General features: G+C 39.4%; 1 protein-coding gene across 1 annotated transcript; it reads right to left on the bottom strand.

Moving 5' to 3' along the window:
- Positions 1 to 1,517: 1,517 nt before the first annotated feature.
- barr (non-SMC condensin I complex subunit H) lies at positions 1,518 to 17,330 on the bottom strand. The gene is made up of 12 exons (XM_034975398.2): positions 17,135 to 17,330; positions 15,803 to 15,961; positions 14,606 to 14,806; positions 13,242 to 13,401; positions 12,490 to 12,598; positions 11,789 to 11,962; positions 6,113 to 6,237; positions 5,541 to 5,750; positions 4,440 to 4,680; positions 3,794 to 3,968; positions 3,165 to 3,275; positions 1,518 to 2,316 (listed from the first exon to the last, which is right to left on the bottom strand). Exons 1-12 carry the CDS (start codon positions 17,258 to 17,260, stop codon positions 2,011 to 2,013), a joined length of 2,097 nt encoding a protein of 698 aa, XP_034831289.1. The 5' UTR covers positions 17,261 to 17,330; the 3' UTR covers positions 1,518 to 2,010.
- Positions 17,331 to 17,798: the final 468 nt, after the last annotated feature.

Raw genomic sequence — 17,798 nt, 5'->3', positions numbered from 1 at the left:
ATTTAGTATTTTTTTCTCAAAAATACTTTTCCTAAACCCTTGAGTTCAGTGAAAATCATCGCGCCTCTCACCTTTCTCATACAGTCAAGTGAAAAGCAAACAGGTCAGGTCGAGCGTACTGCGTTACCTTAAAGATTGTGTACAAGAAAATCGGCCCCAATATAATATTATTTATAACAAACTATCTCAAAAGTCGGGACACGGAGCGCGTCGAAAACAGCTTGGGGGCAACCTTGTTATAATAGTCCAGCAGCCGCCAAGTGTTTATTTTTCCGTTTGACGAGGCGCCCAAGTTTTGCTCGTGAGTGGAGGACACTCCAGTCACACCATCTATTTTGTAGGACAATAGTTTTCAGAGTTTATTATCCAACTAGCTGGTCCCCGCGGCTTCGCCCGCGTGTATTTAGGTTTTTAATGATCCCATGGGAACTTTTGAGTTTCCAGGACAAAAAGTAACCTATCCGTAGTAGCCCGTCCCCGTGATGCAAGATATCTCAGTAGGTACCGGAATTCGTAAAAACATTTAAACGCAACACTGTAATAAAATTGCGTTTTTTTTTTTATAAAGAATATTAGCCATGTTAAATGACTAATATTCCCCTTTCCTCTTAAGCAATTATTTTAAGCTTAATTCCAATTAAGCGTCAAGCTTGTGCTAGGAGTAGGTATGACAATAGTGCAACGGGCGGGGTTTGAACCGTCGACCTTTCGGTTTTCAGTCCACTCCTATACCGGTTGAGCTATTAAGGCTGTTTGAGTAGGTACTGTGCCGTACGTGCCAACTCTTGTCAACCGACCTGTCCCGCTGACAGAGTGAACTACAGTGAGGAATCTCTCGGTTTGATCCTGAAACCGACATCGTCAAATATTAGGTTATAGGAAGGTTATAGGTGACGTGAAATCACAGATAAATATAATACCTAGTCGTTTCATAGCCTACCTAGAGTTAAATGTAGGTAACATTTGACGCCTACCAGCTGTACCAGTGTATAGTCGAATGTTTAATTAAACACGTTGTGACATTAGCTGATGTCAAATCGTAAAATAATGATACCATATTCAAGATAGTGATATAATATGTGGTTCAGTTGTGTCATGTGAATGAGTCAATGAACCAGTTCCTGCTTCTCTTATTTTACATTGAGCTCACACAAGCAGAGTAAAAAGGAAGCATTATAAAACTAGTAAATAATTACTAAAATAAAATAAGTACCTAGAGGTAGGTAAGATCGGTATGTATAATGGTGCTTTAAAAAAGGGTCTTAGGGTATGATTTACGTGAATATATATTATTTTATTGAGTAATTAGGTGGTCTTAGATGTTATTAAACAATTTACTGCAGTTGATTCGAGTTTTTTTTATAAGTTTTATACCCTTAATTCCATTGAACCATGTTATACATTAAAATTCTAAAGTTACCCGTAGCTACTGTACCAACTCAGTTGGTGATTCTTTTTGCCCCCCTCCCCCCTCCCACTATTTATTTTTCATGGCGTCAAATTTTAATACATTTGACCCTGCAGCACTAAAGTAGCCCTATTTTTTTTGATTTCACGTCAACATAGCCCAATATTTGACAGATGGTCGATTCAGGATCAACCCGAGAGTTTCCTCACTCGTTTTGTTACAAGTTTCATAACTGTCGTGAACTGTGACGCTGATCGGTCAGCGCTGAAGCGTCGCTGGATCGCCGGCGTCGACGACAGCGTGAGGTGAAAACGGTCTAATTATGTACAAGATAAGAGCAATAAAATGTCCAGCACTCGTATTATAACAAAATAATATAGTTAAATGGCAACTGTAATTTAGTACATAAAAAGTTTTAATATTTTGGTGAATTTAAACATTTATGTTCTTAATTTAGGCCAACTAGCACAAGGACTTATGCTGTCACTTTTAAACAAGAGCATAATATGCGGTTGCTAAAAAGTAACAGAATTAAAAACTAACTAAATTCAAGTGCCTTTGTGCAAGTCCCAAGTGGGCCTTATAGACTTTAGAATTTGAATCTAATGTTTAATTAGACCTACAATTCCAATGTCTTTTAGGTCATCCCTTTTTTCTAGGATAAGGCCTTTTTCATTAGCTAGATGGAGTACAGACAACAAAGCCAAGGGCACACTGAGAGATTCCCTCATGTTTGTCGAAAGCTTCTCCGGCAATCGAGAGTAGATGGAGAAAAATGTAGTCGGTGTGACATCTTCCTTGTGCCCTTCCTCAGTTTTCTCGGTGAGCATTCTCCAAGTAGTGTGTTTTAATTGTTTCATATCGACTTTTTTCGCCCGCATCGCATATGGTATGAAGATTTTTGCAATCTGTAAAAGAAATTCTTATAAAGTTCACTTTTTTTTTAAAATACTGAAACGTGTAGATTGGCATATTTCATACACCTTTAAGAACATCTGTAACGAACATTGTGTAATCTTTTTTTTGTCTTCATGCTTTGTTTATTTGTTGTGTTTTTTTATTTGTTTTGTTTATGTACGTTTGTCTGGTGTTGTTGTGTTTTGTACTGTGCGCTATGGTCCCAAATAAAAGGTTATTTATTTATTTATTTATTTAACATTATGGAGAACTCAGGCATTCAGGTTTCCTCACGATATTTACTATTGAAACTTGAAACAAGTTCCACCGGTGTGCCCGGGATCGGGCCCTGGATTCCTCGAATAAGAGACTAAAGTCACTAGGCACGAAACTATAGCACGGTGAACTATGGCCTGAACCGTGCCTAAACCCTTCTCTTTCTGATAGACCTGTGCTCATCAGTAGTCCGGAGAAAGGTTGAACCGAACCGACCGTGGTTTGAGGAAATAAATGCCGATATTGAGGATAACGCTCGACAGGAGTGCCAGACACCAATGTTCGTTAAAAACATACGAAGCAAGGTTGTTGCGGATGCCAATATTTTGACATCCGCGGATGCGGATTATTACAAGTTCACATCCGGATACGGATACGTGTTGTCTGAATTAATGTGAATGTTCCGCATTTGCGGATGTGGATAAATTGCCTAAGGATGTGGTTATGTCAAGTTCTGTTAACCAGTTCAAGAATAGATTGGACAAACATTTGGAAAACTCGAAGCACTGCTGATACAGACTCATCAGCGGAAGCTGCTTAGTCTATTAAAAATAATAATAATAATGTGTATCGCTGCCCTCACCTTGGTGGGCGGTTCCAGCATGTCGCCGATCTCCTCCAGCTCGGCCGACTTGGCCTGCTCGTGCAGGTCGCCCGCCGCCAGCCCCTCCTCGTTGCACCACTCGTCCGCCTCCTGTCAATAAGTACAACATTGAAGAATGGTGCTGTATTTTGTACTAACTGCCCCGGCGAACTTAGCACCGCCAAACAGGCGATTCTTTTTCAGGATTTTTTTAAATTTCTCTCTCCGTAAGAACCATCTTCGTACTTCAAGGAATATTATAAAAAAGAATTAGCAGAATCGGTTCAGCTGTTCTCGAGCGCGATTTCGAGCGAGCGAAATTCAATATAATACATTTTGATTGACGAAATTTAAAATTCAATATAATACATTTTGATTGACTGCACTTATCGATCGAATTTTTTTTTTGTATTTGATAGTTTTTTATAACTTTAGGATCAAATTAAGAAACTTTTCGAAAACGAGTAAAATATTCTATGGTTCTCTCCTAATGTGAGGGTTATTCTTGGTGAGCTGCTCGTCTCACTCGTGAGTCATCACGACGTTACAATAGCTTCCTCCAGTGTGGCCTAGGCCAGTCGCAATACACCGATGTTTGAGCTTTGGGCTAATGACTGAACTATACATACCGACACGTGGTTAGGGCAGTACGACGCGTCGTTCTCGTTATTGTAGTCGTATTCTTTGTTCTCCTCTACTGTGAGCGGCTCGGTACTGTTCTTGGCGAGCTGCTCGTCTCGCTCGCGAGTCATCACCACGTTGCGACGCAGGAACAGCTTCCTGAAGTGCGACTCGTCTAAGCCTCTGTGAACGAGAACAAAAAATTAACTATTGTTATATTTTACGGTCGTCATTTCCTTGTGGGGTAGTTTTGAAAAAATTGCAGAAAACATTTTAATAATGTGGCTAAATCCGTTGTACACAAACTCTCTAAACTAAAATGACACGTCTAAATCTATTGCTATCCCTTTCATAATGTTGCTTGCGGAAAAGGATAGCACTATATTTAGACCTGTTAATTTAGTTTCGTTTAGAGATTGTGTACAAGAGAATCGGCCCCAATATGTATTTCAGGAACTTATAAATTTAGAAAATTACAGATTTTGTGTGGACTGCAAAATTGCAGTTATTGTGCAGTTAACACATACATTACGACTACCGACTGCACAATCAGACGGTTTAGACCTAAATTGTAAATATTTAAGTCAGTAACGACTATAATAGATGAGTTTATTAAGTGCAAGTTCACTGATTAATCGCAAATGTTAATATGACCTGTCTATAGGAGTCCTGTAGTTGGCCTCGTTCCACGTGTGTCCCGTGGCGAGGGTCTTCCTGCTGATCATGATCTTGGCGGGCTGTGTGGGCTCGTAGTCTGGCACTTTGCTGGAGCGCGCGTCGAAGGCCAGGCCTGCTCCCATAAAGTCGAGCTGTCTTTTCGTTCGCGCTGGTTTCTTGCCTTCGACGGTCAAGCGGCCTGTCACTGTTGATTGGGTGCGATCTGATAGTTTTGACGCTGCAAATAAAATGCACCCTTAAAAATTTGGAAAAAAGTTCAATAGAATACCATAAACTGTCACAAACAGATTGTGACAGACTTGGTTCAGGTTGAGGTACACTCTTGAATTGGGGCGCCAGCCAGGTAACCTCCCAGTGTGCTTGGGTGCTGAGATTCCCTTTTGGATACGTCCGGGGGGAAGAGCTGTGTTCGGGCCGGTGCGCCCCAGTAACATGGCCAATAATTCCTCTTCGAGGTTGAGTTAGACTCTTGGATTAGGTGAGGTCGAGACCATAGACGATACATTTATAACCAGAGATAGATGTGCGATTGAGGTCATTGTGAAATATGAGCACCTAAGAGATACGCTGCGATTCTTATTCATAGCGACCGACCGTCAGGCCTGGTGGGTTGCGCGGGTGGTTCGGTTTAAAGACATTTATTTCTCAATAAAGAACACAATAGTTCACTTATGTATCGAGAATTACATCGAGAGTTTACATTAAGTTAATTACTTAAATTAATGGTATGTACATGGTATCTAAGTGTCACTATCTAGTACTTAATATCTAACATTAATGTTACAAAAAATAATTATGTAGGTAGTTAGTAAAAGAATTAGCGGGACAGAACATTCATACGGTTACAATACTGGTTTTCTTTTTTTCTTACTTTTTTTATTAAATAAAAAATTGCGAGCAAACGAGCAGGCGGGATGTCAAGTCATTACCGCCATCCATGAACATTTACAGTACCAGAGGAACCGCCAAAGTGTTGCCGGCCTTTTAGGAATTTGTTGGTCCGCCCCTTGAATAGCCCCATGTAGTAATATAATGGGAACTCCGCCGACGGGAGTTGATTCCACAGTTTGTACGTACCTCTGTTGTTCTTCAGCCGCCAGTGCGAGGGCCCGGCCCACGCGGTGACGATGGCCGCGCAGTAGCTGTACTCCAGGCGCGAGTGGCCGGGCGCGCTGGGCCTCATGTCCGTCAGCCGGGCGGGCTGCGCGGCCGGCAAGCGCGCCACGCACGCCGCTACGGCCACGTCGGCTTCTTCCTCGCTTTCGATACCGCCTAGTGGTTCATCATCTGAAACAAAATATATAGTTACAATCGATACCAAATACATATATATCTTTTTGTATATACATATATTAACTAAGGATTCTTGTATTAATTTTAATTCTAGTACCGTAAGAGCTATTCCACTTATTAATACGCCTTACTCACAACCTTGAATCGGAATCTAGAAGAAATCTCTGTTTAGAGATAAGCATTTCCAATGTATCTTAAGTTACTTTCTTTCACCAGTAGAAAGGTACATTATTCCTGAGTGACATAGGCCATATTTTACTATCGAAAAATTAGAGATCCCTACGATATAAATTGTAATAAGCTACCCGTGCAAAGCCGGGGCGGGTCGCTAGATTTATAATAAAAATGTACTTTACCAAATAGATCGTTGTGAGCCTCATCCTGCGGGATGGGCTCGACCTCCGCGTTGACGTCGAAGGCGAGCGCCTGTTGCGACAGGTTCAGTCTGTTGTTCTCTTCCACCCAGTTTGTGATGCGGTCGCTGTAACACAACCTTATTTTTAGGGTTTCGTACCTCAAAAGTAAATAACCGGCCAAATGCGACTCGAACTTGCGTACCGGGGGTTCCGTACTACAGAACAAGTAAAACTGTAAAATCACTTTTGGTAACGAACCGCAAAACTTTGTTTATTGTTAATAACAAAAAAAATATGATAGTTAGTGTTAGTTTTAAAATAACACAAACTTCTATTGACCATAATTATTTCAGATTTTTCGATAGGGAAACTTCGGAGATAAGGGGGGAGGATGAGGTCACTTCTGCTGACGGCCGGCAGCAGTTTCAGAGCCACGGCTATGCGCTCGTTGAGCGACAACTCTTGTGACTTACGTGTCCTCAGTGTCGGGGTCCCAGTTGCTGATGGAGAACCCGGAGAAAGGTTCGCAGATCGGGTCACTGCTGCTGACGGCCGGCAGCAGTTTCATAGCCACGGCTATGCGCTCGTTGAGCGACAACTCTTGTGACTTACGTGTCCTCAGTGTCGGGGTCCCAGTTGCTGATGGAGAACCCGGAGAAAGGTTCGCAGATCGGGTCACTGCTGCTGACGGCCGGCAGCAGTTTCATAGCCACGGCTATGCGCTCGTTGAGCGACAACTCTTGTGACTTACGTGTCCTCAGTGTCGGGGTCCCAGTTGCTGATGGAGAACCTGGAGAAAGGTTCGCAGATCGGGTCACTGCTGCTGACGGCCGGCAGCAGTTTCATAGCCACGGCTATGCGCTCGTTGAGCGACAACTCTTGTGACTTACGTGTCCTCAGTGTCGGGGTCCCAGTTGCTGATGGAGAACCCGGAGAAAGGTTCGCAGATCGGGTCACTGCTGCTGACGGCCGGCAGCAGTTTCATAGCCACGGCTATGCGCTCGTTGAGCGACAACTCTTGTGACTTACGTGTCCTCAGTGTCGGGGTCCCAGTTGCTGATGGAGAACCCGGAGAAAGGTTCGCAGATCGGGTCACTGCTGCTGACGGCCGGCAGCAGTTTCATAGCCACGGCTATGCGCTTGTCATATCACGATTAAAAATATAGCCATGATTATTATGCTAAAATTTACCTAATCATAAACTGGGAGTCTAAAATAAATATTTGTAGTAATATTTTGAACAGAATCGTTATGCCGTGACAGGATACAACGTCAATGTTACCCAACTCAAAAGGTTATGATTTAATAGTATCTTATTGTAATGTAAATCATCAATTATATTATGTCATTAATTAATGTAGTAAAACAATAATAGGTAAACCGTCAATACATGTTGCAAATAATATTATTTAAGTAAATTAATAATAATGTCAACAATCTCAATGTTGGTACAATGGTACCTACCATTGTACCAACATAAATAATTATTAAAAATGTCATGTGATGGTCGACGTCCGCCTGTTTTTGCGATGGGAAGATATAAAAGTAGCTACCTCGACAGAGGAGCCACAGTATCGTACAGTCTCTAAGTGAAATTGATTCGGTGTTAGTTACAGTCTCGTATTATAACTCCTTCTCGTGTTAACTACAGCCTTAGTCTAGTGAAGTGATGTGACTTCAGAGTAAACAAAGGCGACAGAGTTACTAAAGTTAAGTATTCTTATATTTTATTGTAATCACTTGCCTTATAAAGGTTTAGTTATTATAACCATGTACCAAATATGTTTAGATATTATGTTATGTATTATGGAATGTTGTAATGCTTTTAAAAGATGTGTGTTGTGGAGTTTCTTTGCCCATTTCTTCTCCACAACGAAACACCTTTGGAAACGGGTGGTAGATTCATTTTAATATGAAATAGACCTATGCTGAGAAATACAACAAAATACAGATAGGTCTATAAAGATTAAAGTATTAAAGATCTTTCAATAAATGATTAATTATTATTCGACTTGGTTGGTTTTACTTCTGTATTTATAACCTACCCTCTTTGGCTATTTATTTTATACATTGAGATAAAAGTAAACACTAGGTTGTTAGCTTCTAATTATTATAGAAGCCTGTTTAGATGATTAGGATTCTTACTTTAAAATAATACAGCAGATGCTCTGCTTGATTTTAATAACTTAATATTGGCCTTACCTGACAAAATTTACAACTACCTACATTTTCAGATAAATGATAGATGATAACTTTTATTAGTCGTCATTACATTTCATTAATCATCACTATTAAAGCCCACTGTCTTAACTTCTCTTTCTTTTTCTAAATCTCACATCAGAAGTGGGATACGATAGTTCTTTTCTTGTCGCAATACTAATACTTTTCAAATGCTTTCAGCAATCGTGGATGCGGCTTCTCCTCGAAGCGACAGGCTGCCGCCTGTCGTCGGGGGCACTTGATGTTGGTGCCTGATCCCAAAGCGAGGGGCAACTCTGTTGTCAGCGGCTCTTGGTGCTGGTGTGGCACCGCCGGTTCAAACGTCGCGTAGTTTGATCAAGCTAAGTACAATTTTGTGCGTTGTGTGTGTGAAGAAAAGTGTAAATTTAAAAACCACGATTCTGTGGTATTGTTTCTATGAAAAAGTTTTTGTGAGGGTAATAATAAAAGATTGTAATTAGTTAGATAAACCACGTGTTGTGGTATAATTTATTTAGATAAGAATAAGTCTAGTTAGGCGTCAGATTGACCGAGCGATTTATAATAAAGTATATAACAATGTGAAATCATTTAGAAGGTTATGATATACCGAAACTAAATAACGAATAAATCAGTAGGTTTGCTTTAGAGACATTGCATCGTACCGTTTGCTTACAACTCAAAACAAGAAGAAATCACTATTTTGATTTATGTAACTTAAACGTAAACTATATTAATTATTTCCCTTCTTAAAATAATTCAACTATTTTTCTTTTCTTAAAAAGAGATTTACTTAACTTTAGTTAACCAAGTAATTTCCTTTTCTTAAAACAACGTAAAGCAGAGTGCCTGCTCAAGTACTTTTTTCTGTTTAGTGATGCTATCAGAACATTAAATTTTATAAATACCTACGTTACGTGTTATTAATTTATTCTTGTTTTGAGTTGGTTTGATGTACATACACTACGCTTGTTTATAAAACATAATCAACAAAGAAAACATTCTCTTCTACTCTAATTTCGGTCTGACGTCTAGCTACCCTAGTTTTTATGACAATAACATTGACGTTGAATCATTGAATATCGTTTTGTGGATGGAGCAATCTTACTTTTTTTTGTCGGTACTTTTGTTACCACTGTTCACTGGCTGCAGTTTTTTTATTTTCCTATGTACTTCGGGAACGAAGTACTTATCAAGATGGCCGAATGGCAATTAAATTACGGAAAGAAAACAAAAATATTGGCTTAAAAGAGAAACAAAAACAAAACAAACAAAAAAAAAGAAAAAAAAAATTGTGATTCTCAAGTGGAACAAAGGGGATTAGGTTAGTTAGGTCTGCCTGGAGCTAATCATTACCTTGTACTATGTGGAAAACGGAAAATAATGATATTATATTATCTTCTTTTTTTTTTTGGTCTGGTAATGTTAGACGCCTTGTTCGGACGGTGCTAGCGTACAGTATTTACTAGACAAGAGTCTTGTACAAGACCCATTTATGGGCGGACAGACAGTTAGGCAGGGTAGTTAGGCTGCCTGGAGCTAATCATTACTAGTACTAACGCAAAAAAATAATAAATTATTAGGCTAGTAATGTTAGACGCCTTGTTCGGACGGTGCTAGCGTACAGTATTTACTAGACAAGAGTCTAGTACAAGACCCATTTATGGGCGGGCAGCGGTTAGGCCAGTTAGTTAGGGCTGCTCAAGCTAATCATTACTAATACTAATGCTAAAAAAAATATATATTTTTGGTTTAGTAATGTTAGGTGACTTGTTCGGACGGCGCTAGCGTACAGTCTTTACTAGGCAAGAGTCTAGTACAAGACCCTATTTATGGGGTGCAGCCAGTTAGGGAGTTAGGCTGCTGGTGTCCTGCCCTGTTGCTTTGCCGTTATGTCCCACCAGCAGGGGAATAGGTACCCTGCAATAAAGGACGGAGGCAAAAAGTCTGCTGGGGTTGTTGACCCTCTCAGTCTAGATCTACACGCACAGCAGGTGGGAGGACCGAGAGGGGGTAGCAACTGGTTAGTTAGCTGTAGCTTATAGATATTTTTTTAGCTTACAGATATATTTTTTTTGTAGCTTTTAGCTAGATCTCTCTTCTTTTTTTTTTCTCTTTTCCTTCTGTTTTTCCCTATGTACTTCGGGAGCGAAGTACTTATCAGCATGGCCGTGTCATATCACGATTAAAAATATAACCATGATTATTATGCTAAAATTTACCTAATCATAAACTGGGAGTCTAAAATAAATATTTGTAGTAATATTTTGAACAGAATCGTTATGCCGTGACAGGATACAACGTCAATGTTACCCAACTCAAAAGGTTATGATTTAATAGTATCTTATTGTAATGTAAATCATCAATTATATTATGTCATTAATTAATGTAGTAAAACAATAATAGGTAAACCGTCAATACATGTTGCAAATAATATTATTTAAGTAAATTAATAATAATGTCAACAATCTCAATGTTGGTACAATGGTACCTACCATTGTACCAACATAAATAATTATTAAAAATGTCATGTGATGGTCGACGTCCGCCTGTTTTTGCGATGGGAAGATATAAAAGTAGCTACCTCGACAGAGGAGCCACAGTATCGTACAGTCTCTAAGTGAAATTGATTCGGTGTTAGTTACAGTCTCGTATTATAACTCCTTCTCGTGTTAACTACAGCCTTAGTCTAGTGAAGTGATGTGACTTCAGAGTAAACAAAGGCGACAGAGTTACTAAAGTTAAGTATTCTTATATTTTATTGTAATCACTTGCCTTATAAAGGTTTAGTTATTATAACCATGTACCAAATATGTTTAGATATTATGTTATGTATTATGGAATGTTGTAATGCTTTTAAAAGATGTGTGTTGTGGAGTTTCTTTGCCCATTTCTTCTCCACAACGAAACACCTTTGGAAACGGGAGGTAGATTCATTTTAATATGAAATAGACCTATGCTGAGAAATACAACAAAATACACTTGGTTGGTTTTACTTCTGTATTTATAACCTACCCTCTTTGGCTATTTATTTTATACATTGAGATAAAAGTAAACACTAGGTTGTTAGCTTCTAATTATTATAGAAGCCTGTTTAGATGATTAGGATTCTTACTTTAAAATAATACAGCAGATGCTCTGCTTGATTTTAATAACTTAATATTGGCCTTACCTGACAAAATTTACAACTACCTACATTTTCAGATAAATGATAGATGATAACTTTTATTAGTCGTCATTACATTTCATTAATCATCACTATTAAAGCCCACTGTCTTAACTTCTCTTTCTTTTTCTAAATCTCACACGCTCGTTGAGCGACAACTCTTGTAACTTACGTGTCCTCAGTGTCGGGGTCCCAGTTGCTGATGGAGAACCCGGAGAAAGGCTCGCAGATCGGGTCACTGCTGCTGACGGCCGGCAGCAGTTTCATAGCCACGGCTATGCGCTCGTTGAGCGACAACTCTTGTGACTTACGTGTCCTCAGTGTCGGGGTCCCAGTTGCTGATGGAGAACCCGGAGAAAGGCTCGCAGATCGGGTCACTGCTGCTGACGGCCGGCAGCAGTTTCATAGCCACGGCTATACGCTCGTTGAGCGACAACTCTTCTGGGATGTTCTCTTTGATCGGCTCCAGGAATTGAACGTCTGTCCTGAAAAGAAGTGCAATATGTTTTGAAATCAAGCTTTTTAACAAACATCAAGAGCCCTAACAGAAAGCTTGGGAATGAGTAGCCTGACAGATTTGATATTTCTAATAACAATTAGTTCTAATACACAGATTTTGTAAAATGGTGATAATAAAAAATACCTAGCTGAATTTAATGTGGGCCCTTCTCATACCTGGGCGCGTTTGGAACTGTCATGTCAAAAAATATATTAAGAAAACCGACTTCCAAAACCACTACAAAGTAAAAAATAACTTTTGTTTCTACATGTGTAAGTATGTATGAAGCAGAAACTAGTAATCAAAACGTAAATCTCGCCCGACTTCAACATTATACACGCGTAGAACCAAAAGTAATTTTTTACTTTGTATTGGTTTTGGAAGTAGTTTTTTTTAATATATATTTTTTGACAGGACAGATGACACAGAGTTAAAATGGCGAGTGAGTTCTCATTTTGTACGGGCTAGGTACATAACTCATTTCAATATTTGTTATTACAAACAAAAAGTTACCTTAAAATCAATGCTAATGTGTTATCGTGTATAGGCAGCGACGCATTGAACGCTCGGTTGGAAGACGTGATGTCGCCCGCCGTGGCCGCTACTCGTTCAAAGAATGGATCTGTAAATATATTAGACACATTGAATACACAACAGGATTGAATATAATAATTTTGTACTGTAATTATTTTCGTATTTATTACTATTCAAGCATATATTTTTACAAGATTCAGGATAATACCTTACCTTAACTTTACCTTAAAAACTAAATTCTTTTAATTAAAGAAGAAAGAAAGAAAGAATAGAGTTTGCGCACACACTTGTGCACTATAATATCTCCCGCGCAGTTGCCTAATTTCCATGGAGATTGGCCGCCGTGCCGAGATTTGGTCGGGCGGACATTGGGGCCGATTCTCTTGTACACAATCTCTTAACTGAACTAAATTAACGGGTCTCACGCGGTGTTCTGCGTGAGCGACGAATACTACGCGACGCGACGCTGCGAACGCGACGAACGCGATCAACTCAACGGCATACCGTGCTTGCGGCCTATATGGCAGTCTGCAGCGAGACGCAGACTGCTATATACGCATTACGTCGCGTCATATTCGTCGCTCACGCAATACACCAGGTAAATCTAGTGCTATCCTTTTCCGCAAGCAACATTATGACAGGGATATCAATAGATTTAGACGTGTCATTTTAGTTTCGTTTAGAGATTGTGTACAAGAGAATCAGCCCCACTATTGGGCTTTAGCACTTACCCACGCAGTCGTTGGCATCAAAGTCCCCGTTCAACACGTCTGGGTTGGCGGCGATGGCTCCCTTGGATCGCTTCTTCTTCTTTTTGGGAGCTGCAGCCTCCGCGTCATCCGCCACGCCATCGTCTTGAACATTCTCATCGTCTTTCTTGCCTCGCTTCGTCTATGGTATGAAAGAAAGAAAGAAAAAGTGTTAATTTGGAACCACAGATAGTGTACATGAAATAGTTAATCATTCAAAATAAGATGCGTGGTGTGTGGTATCAAAATGCACTCCACTCATAATATTTTGCTTATCTCTACACAGGTACAGCGCTGGTCTTCCGTGGAGCCAGAAGTTTCGGACAGTATAAAAGATATTTAAAAAATCTTTAATGAGATAATTATAAGCTGAGCTATTGAATTTTACAGATAAAGTACGCTGCAGAAAATAATGTACATCAGGCTTTAGAATGAGATTTCAGCTTTGTAGAGCATTGTCTCTGTCACTCATACGTATAAGTATGACGTTTTGTCGGTCTCAACGACAAAGATAATGTTCTACAAATCCGCTATCTCCTTCTAAAGGTCGATGTTAATTATTTTCTGCTGTGTACTGTACGTAGATAGAGAAAATATACGAGTATGCTTATTCATCATAATGAAAGTGAACAGAAAATCAGACTTGATTATTTATAAGTTTTGCAAAACAAATCAAGAGAAAATTTTCTTTAATTTTACAGAAACGATTTTTATAATTTTCTATTGCAATTCTGCTACACCCAGAAGAGACAACCGCCCATGTCAAAGTCAATCGCCCTGAGTATTTGACTATATCAAAAATAAATTATTTCTCAGTAATTATTGTGGTAAAATAGGTAAAATCCACTTTCTTTGTTAGTTTTAAGTGTAATAGCCATTTGAAATTATCGATTAAGCTAAAAAAGTACGTCATTATGATGTGTCGTCACATCACAGTATTTCACAGAATCTCGCATACTAAGCGCGCATTTTGACATTTGATAAAAAGTTACTGATTTGACTATTTGTCAAATACCGTATTCGCCTTTATGGATTGGCCAGCCCAATAGTACAATGTTGCTAATTCCGTTGTGCACAATTCCTAAACTAAACTAAAATGGCACGTCTAAATCTATTGCTATCACTTTCATAATGTTGCGTGCGGAAAAGGATAGCACTAGATTTGTGCGATTCTTGTTGCAACAATGCATTGTAGCCACTAGCCAATAGTGAGCAAGCTTTAACCAATCAGAGATGATTGCGATCGTGATTCGTGACATTGTAGCTGTCATTCTTCTGCAATCGCGCAGCTGTTAATTTAGTTTAGTTTTGAGATTGTGTACAAGAGAATCGGCCCTTATACAAACCTGTGCCGCTTTGCTCAGCCCGCCCGCCATCTTCAGCACGTCATAGTGCACGGCATCGACGCGGAAGGAGTATATCCGCGCCGTGGCGTCCAGGACTGTGGACGCGGTCTGAAAGTTCTCCATGCGCTGGTCGTGGCGCCGAAGCATAGTCGTCATGAAGTCTATGAGCTGGAGATTCCATGCATTGTCTTTGTTGATTTTCTGAAAAGGTGGAGGTTCATTGTATTCACATTACACTCAAAATCTTTCTTACTGGTTCTTCGCGATAGGAAAGGCATTCTGAACCAGTGGTAGATGCATTTGATGATTCAAAATTTCAAAAGTGTGTATGTCTGTCTGCTAGCTTTTCACGGCCCATCCGTTCAACCGATTTTGACGAAATTTGGTACAGAGATAGCTTGCATTCCAGGAAAAGGTTACTTTTTATCCCGGAAAATCAAAAAGTTCCCACGGTATTGTAAAAATTTAAATCCAAGTGGACGAACCTCATCAGTCACGGGCATCATCTAATAAAAAAATTTTATATTTCTATCTATAGGTACATAATAAAAAGATTGGTCCTAACTATCTGACTGATTTATACATAGCCTAAATCGCGTGATACAGTACACGGCAGAAAATAATGTACATCAACCTTTAGAAAGAGATAGCGGATTTGTAGGGCATTGTCTCTATTGTTGAGACTGACAAAACGTGATATAAGTATGAGTGACAGAGACAACGCTCTACAAAGATGAAATGTCATTCTAAAGGCCGATGTACATTATTTTCTGCTGCATAATTATTGTAGTAGGTTGGTTCCTTTTCTGACATAGGCACTGATTAAGAAAATCTTTTTGGAAACCACCCCTAAAAGGACCCTCCAATTTTCGGGGTGAAATTTCTTACAAAAGTTTCTAATACACACTTAAAACTAAAAATCTGGTATTTTTTAGATATTTTCCATAAATATTAGTATTTAGGCTTTTAGTAAAAATGAAGAAATATGTGTTTCAGGATTTTTGTAAAATTCATTTCCACTTAAAGAGGTAAAATACGGATTTGTTTGTTTGTTTGTTTGTGTAGTACATGCAGACAAAGTCGTGAGCATAAGCTAGTGAAATATAAATAGGTGCTTAAATATTTTTCAATAATTAATTATTAACTTCTAGCTTAGCTCAAGTATCAAATCATCATCAAATCTATTCAAGCTTTTACATTTTCAGCATAAAGCTTCAAGCAGCCCTGGTAGTGCTCTTTCTGTGGGGAAGAGGACATGGAGCTCCTCCCCCTGTGTGGGGAGTGTGGGGTGGAGGTGGCCACTGCACGCTCCGAGGCCAACAGTGAAGACCGCTCTGCCTCATCATCATTGCACTCCTGAAAATAAAATGTATCTCTAAATGTACAAGGAACCGAAAGCTTAATTTGCAATAATCCTCAAGAACAACCTCCCTGGCGCAGTGGTAAGCACTGGTCTTATAAGTGGGAGGTCCCAGGTTCGATTCCTGGCAGGGGTTTGGAATTTTATAGTTTCTTAATTTCTGGTCTGGTCTAATGGGAGGCTTCGGCCATGGCAAGTGGCCCTACCGGCAAAGCCGTGCTGCCAAGCGATTTGGCATTCCAATACGATGTCGTGTAGAAAAGGGCATGGGCTTAATAAAAACTGCCATACCCCTTCCAGGTTAGCTCGCTTCCATCTTAGGCTGCATCATCACTTACCACCAGTAAAGGGCTCTTGCATCTCAATTAATTAAAAAAATTCCCTGAAACAGACAAATCTGTATGGATCCCCACTACCCAGCCTCACTCCAGGAAGCTCTCGGCAACCAGGGTGATCTACTCGGCTTTTGGACCAAGATTGGATGGTTGGAGTGAAGACTCCAGCAGGGACGTGTAATGCATATACAACATACGGAAATATTTGAGTGCGGAATCCTGCCCAGAGAGAAGAAAGAAAGAAATATATCATGTATGAAGCGATTTGCCTACTAATTTTAATTTCTAATTTGAACTGCTAAGATTTGGAACACCAGTTCCAGCATCAGTTTTCCCCTCCAGTTATAATATGGATACCTTCAAGTCAAGAGTGAATAGGCATCTTCTACACAAGCGCAGTCCATCTTATGCATCATCACTTGCCATGAGGTCTGATTGTAGCCAAGCGCTAGTCTATAAATTTCATTAGAAAAAATGTAGTTCTGCAAAGTGACACCTGCATTTCTATTTTCTATACACCTTTTAATGTGGCTTAATACATCAACTATCTGAAGTTGAGACTAGTGTTGCAAATGACTCAAGTATTCAAGCAATAGTTTTGAAGACCACTTAATATTATGAGTCAGTGCGCTAAAAGGCTCGAGACTTAAGTCAAGCCAAATCCAAGTCATTTAACAGCAACTAGTCTTACAAAGACCAGGAGTCTTAAAAAAACTTGAATCTTGAATATTGTTTTTTAAAAATCTAAAAAAAAAATTTTACTAGAGGCCACAGAGATTCCAGAGATTCGAATATGTAGTGTTATAAAATAATTAATAAATTATTTAAGCGTACCTCAACTCTACCATTAGCAACTCGGCTTTGCGGTATAAGACTTCGCCTTCGTATAGCACTGCTCCCGCCAATGCTTGACCTTGGCAAACTATTCGGTGTTGATGTTATAAGATTTTCCACCATCATTGCACATATAAATTGTAGCACTCTGAATCTAAGTTAATACTTCAAACAACGTATTTACACATACGGAAAGTAATCCTCTGTGGAAAGTTATTTTCAAAATGATTTGAAAATGATCCCCAATGTTTTGATTTTTATAAATAAAATCAAAATGCAACCGTTTACAACGGATTTTTTAAAAGTAACTTTACAGTTCACAGCTCTGGGTTCTAGCTCTTTTGAGTCCAACGTCAACGGAAAAAGTGTAGTCAAAGAATTTTTATGTACTACTTCGTAGTACAGTGTAGTACAGTACGCAGCAAAAGTAATGTACTTCTATCTTTAGAAGGAGGTAGCAGATTTTGCAGAGCGTTGTCTTGGTCGTTGAAACCGACAAAACGTCATATAGGTACGAGTGACAGAGACAACGCTCTACAAAGCCGAAATGTCAGTTAAAATGGCGCGTGTTCATTTTGTACCATGTTTTGTACGCATTACCTAGGTGATATGGCATTCTAAAAATCCTCGCTACTATGATTGTTACCCATTTCTACTGTAACGC

This window comes from Maniola hyperantus, chromosome 14 (assembly GCF_902806685.2).
Source record: "Maniola hyperantus chromosome 14, iAphHyp1.2, whole genome shotgun sequence".
Lineage (NCBI taxonomy): Eukaryota > Metazoa > Arthropoda > Insecta > Lepidoptera > Nymphalidae > Maniola > Maniola hyperantus.
Note: the sequence above shows the minus strand (reverse complement) of the source record. Positions and strands in the feature narration are given on the sequence as shown.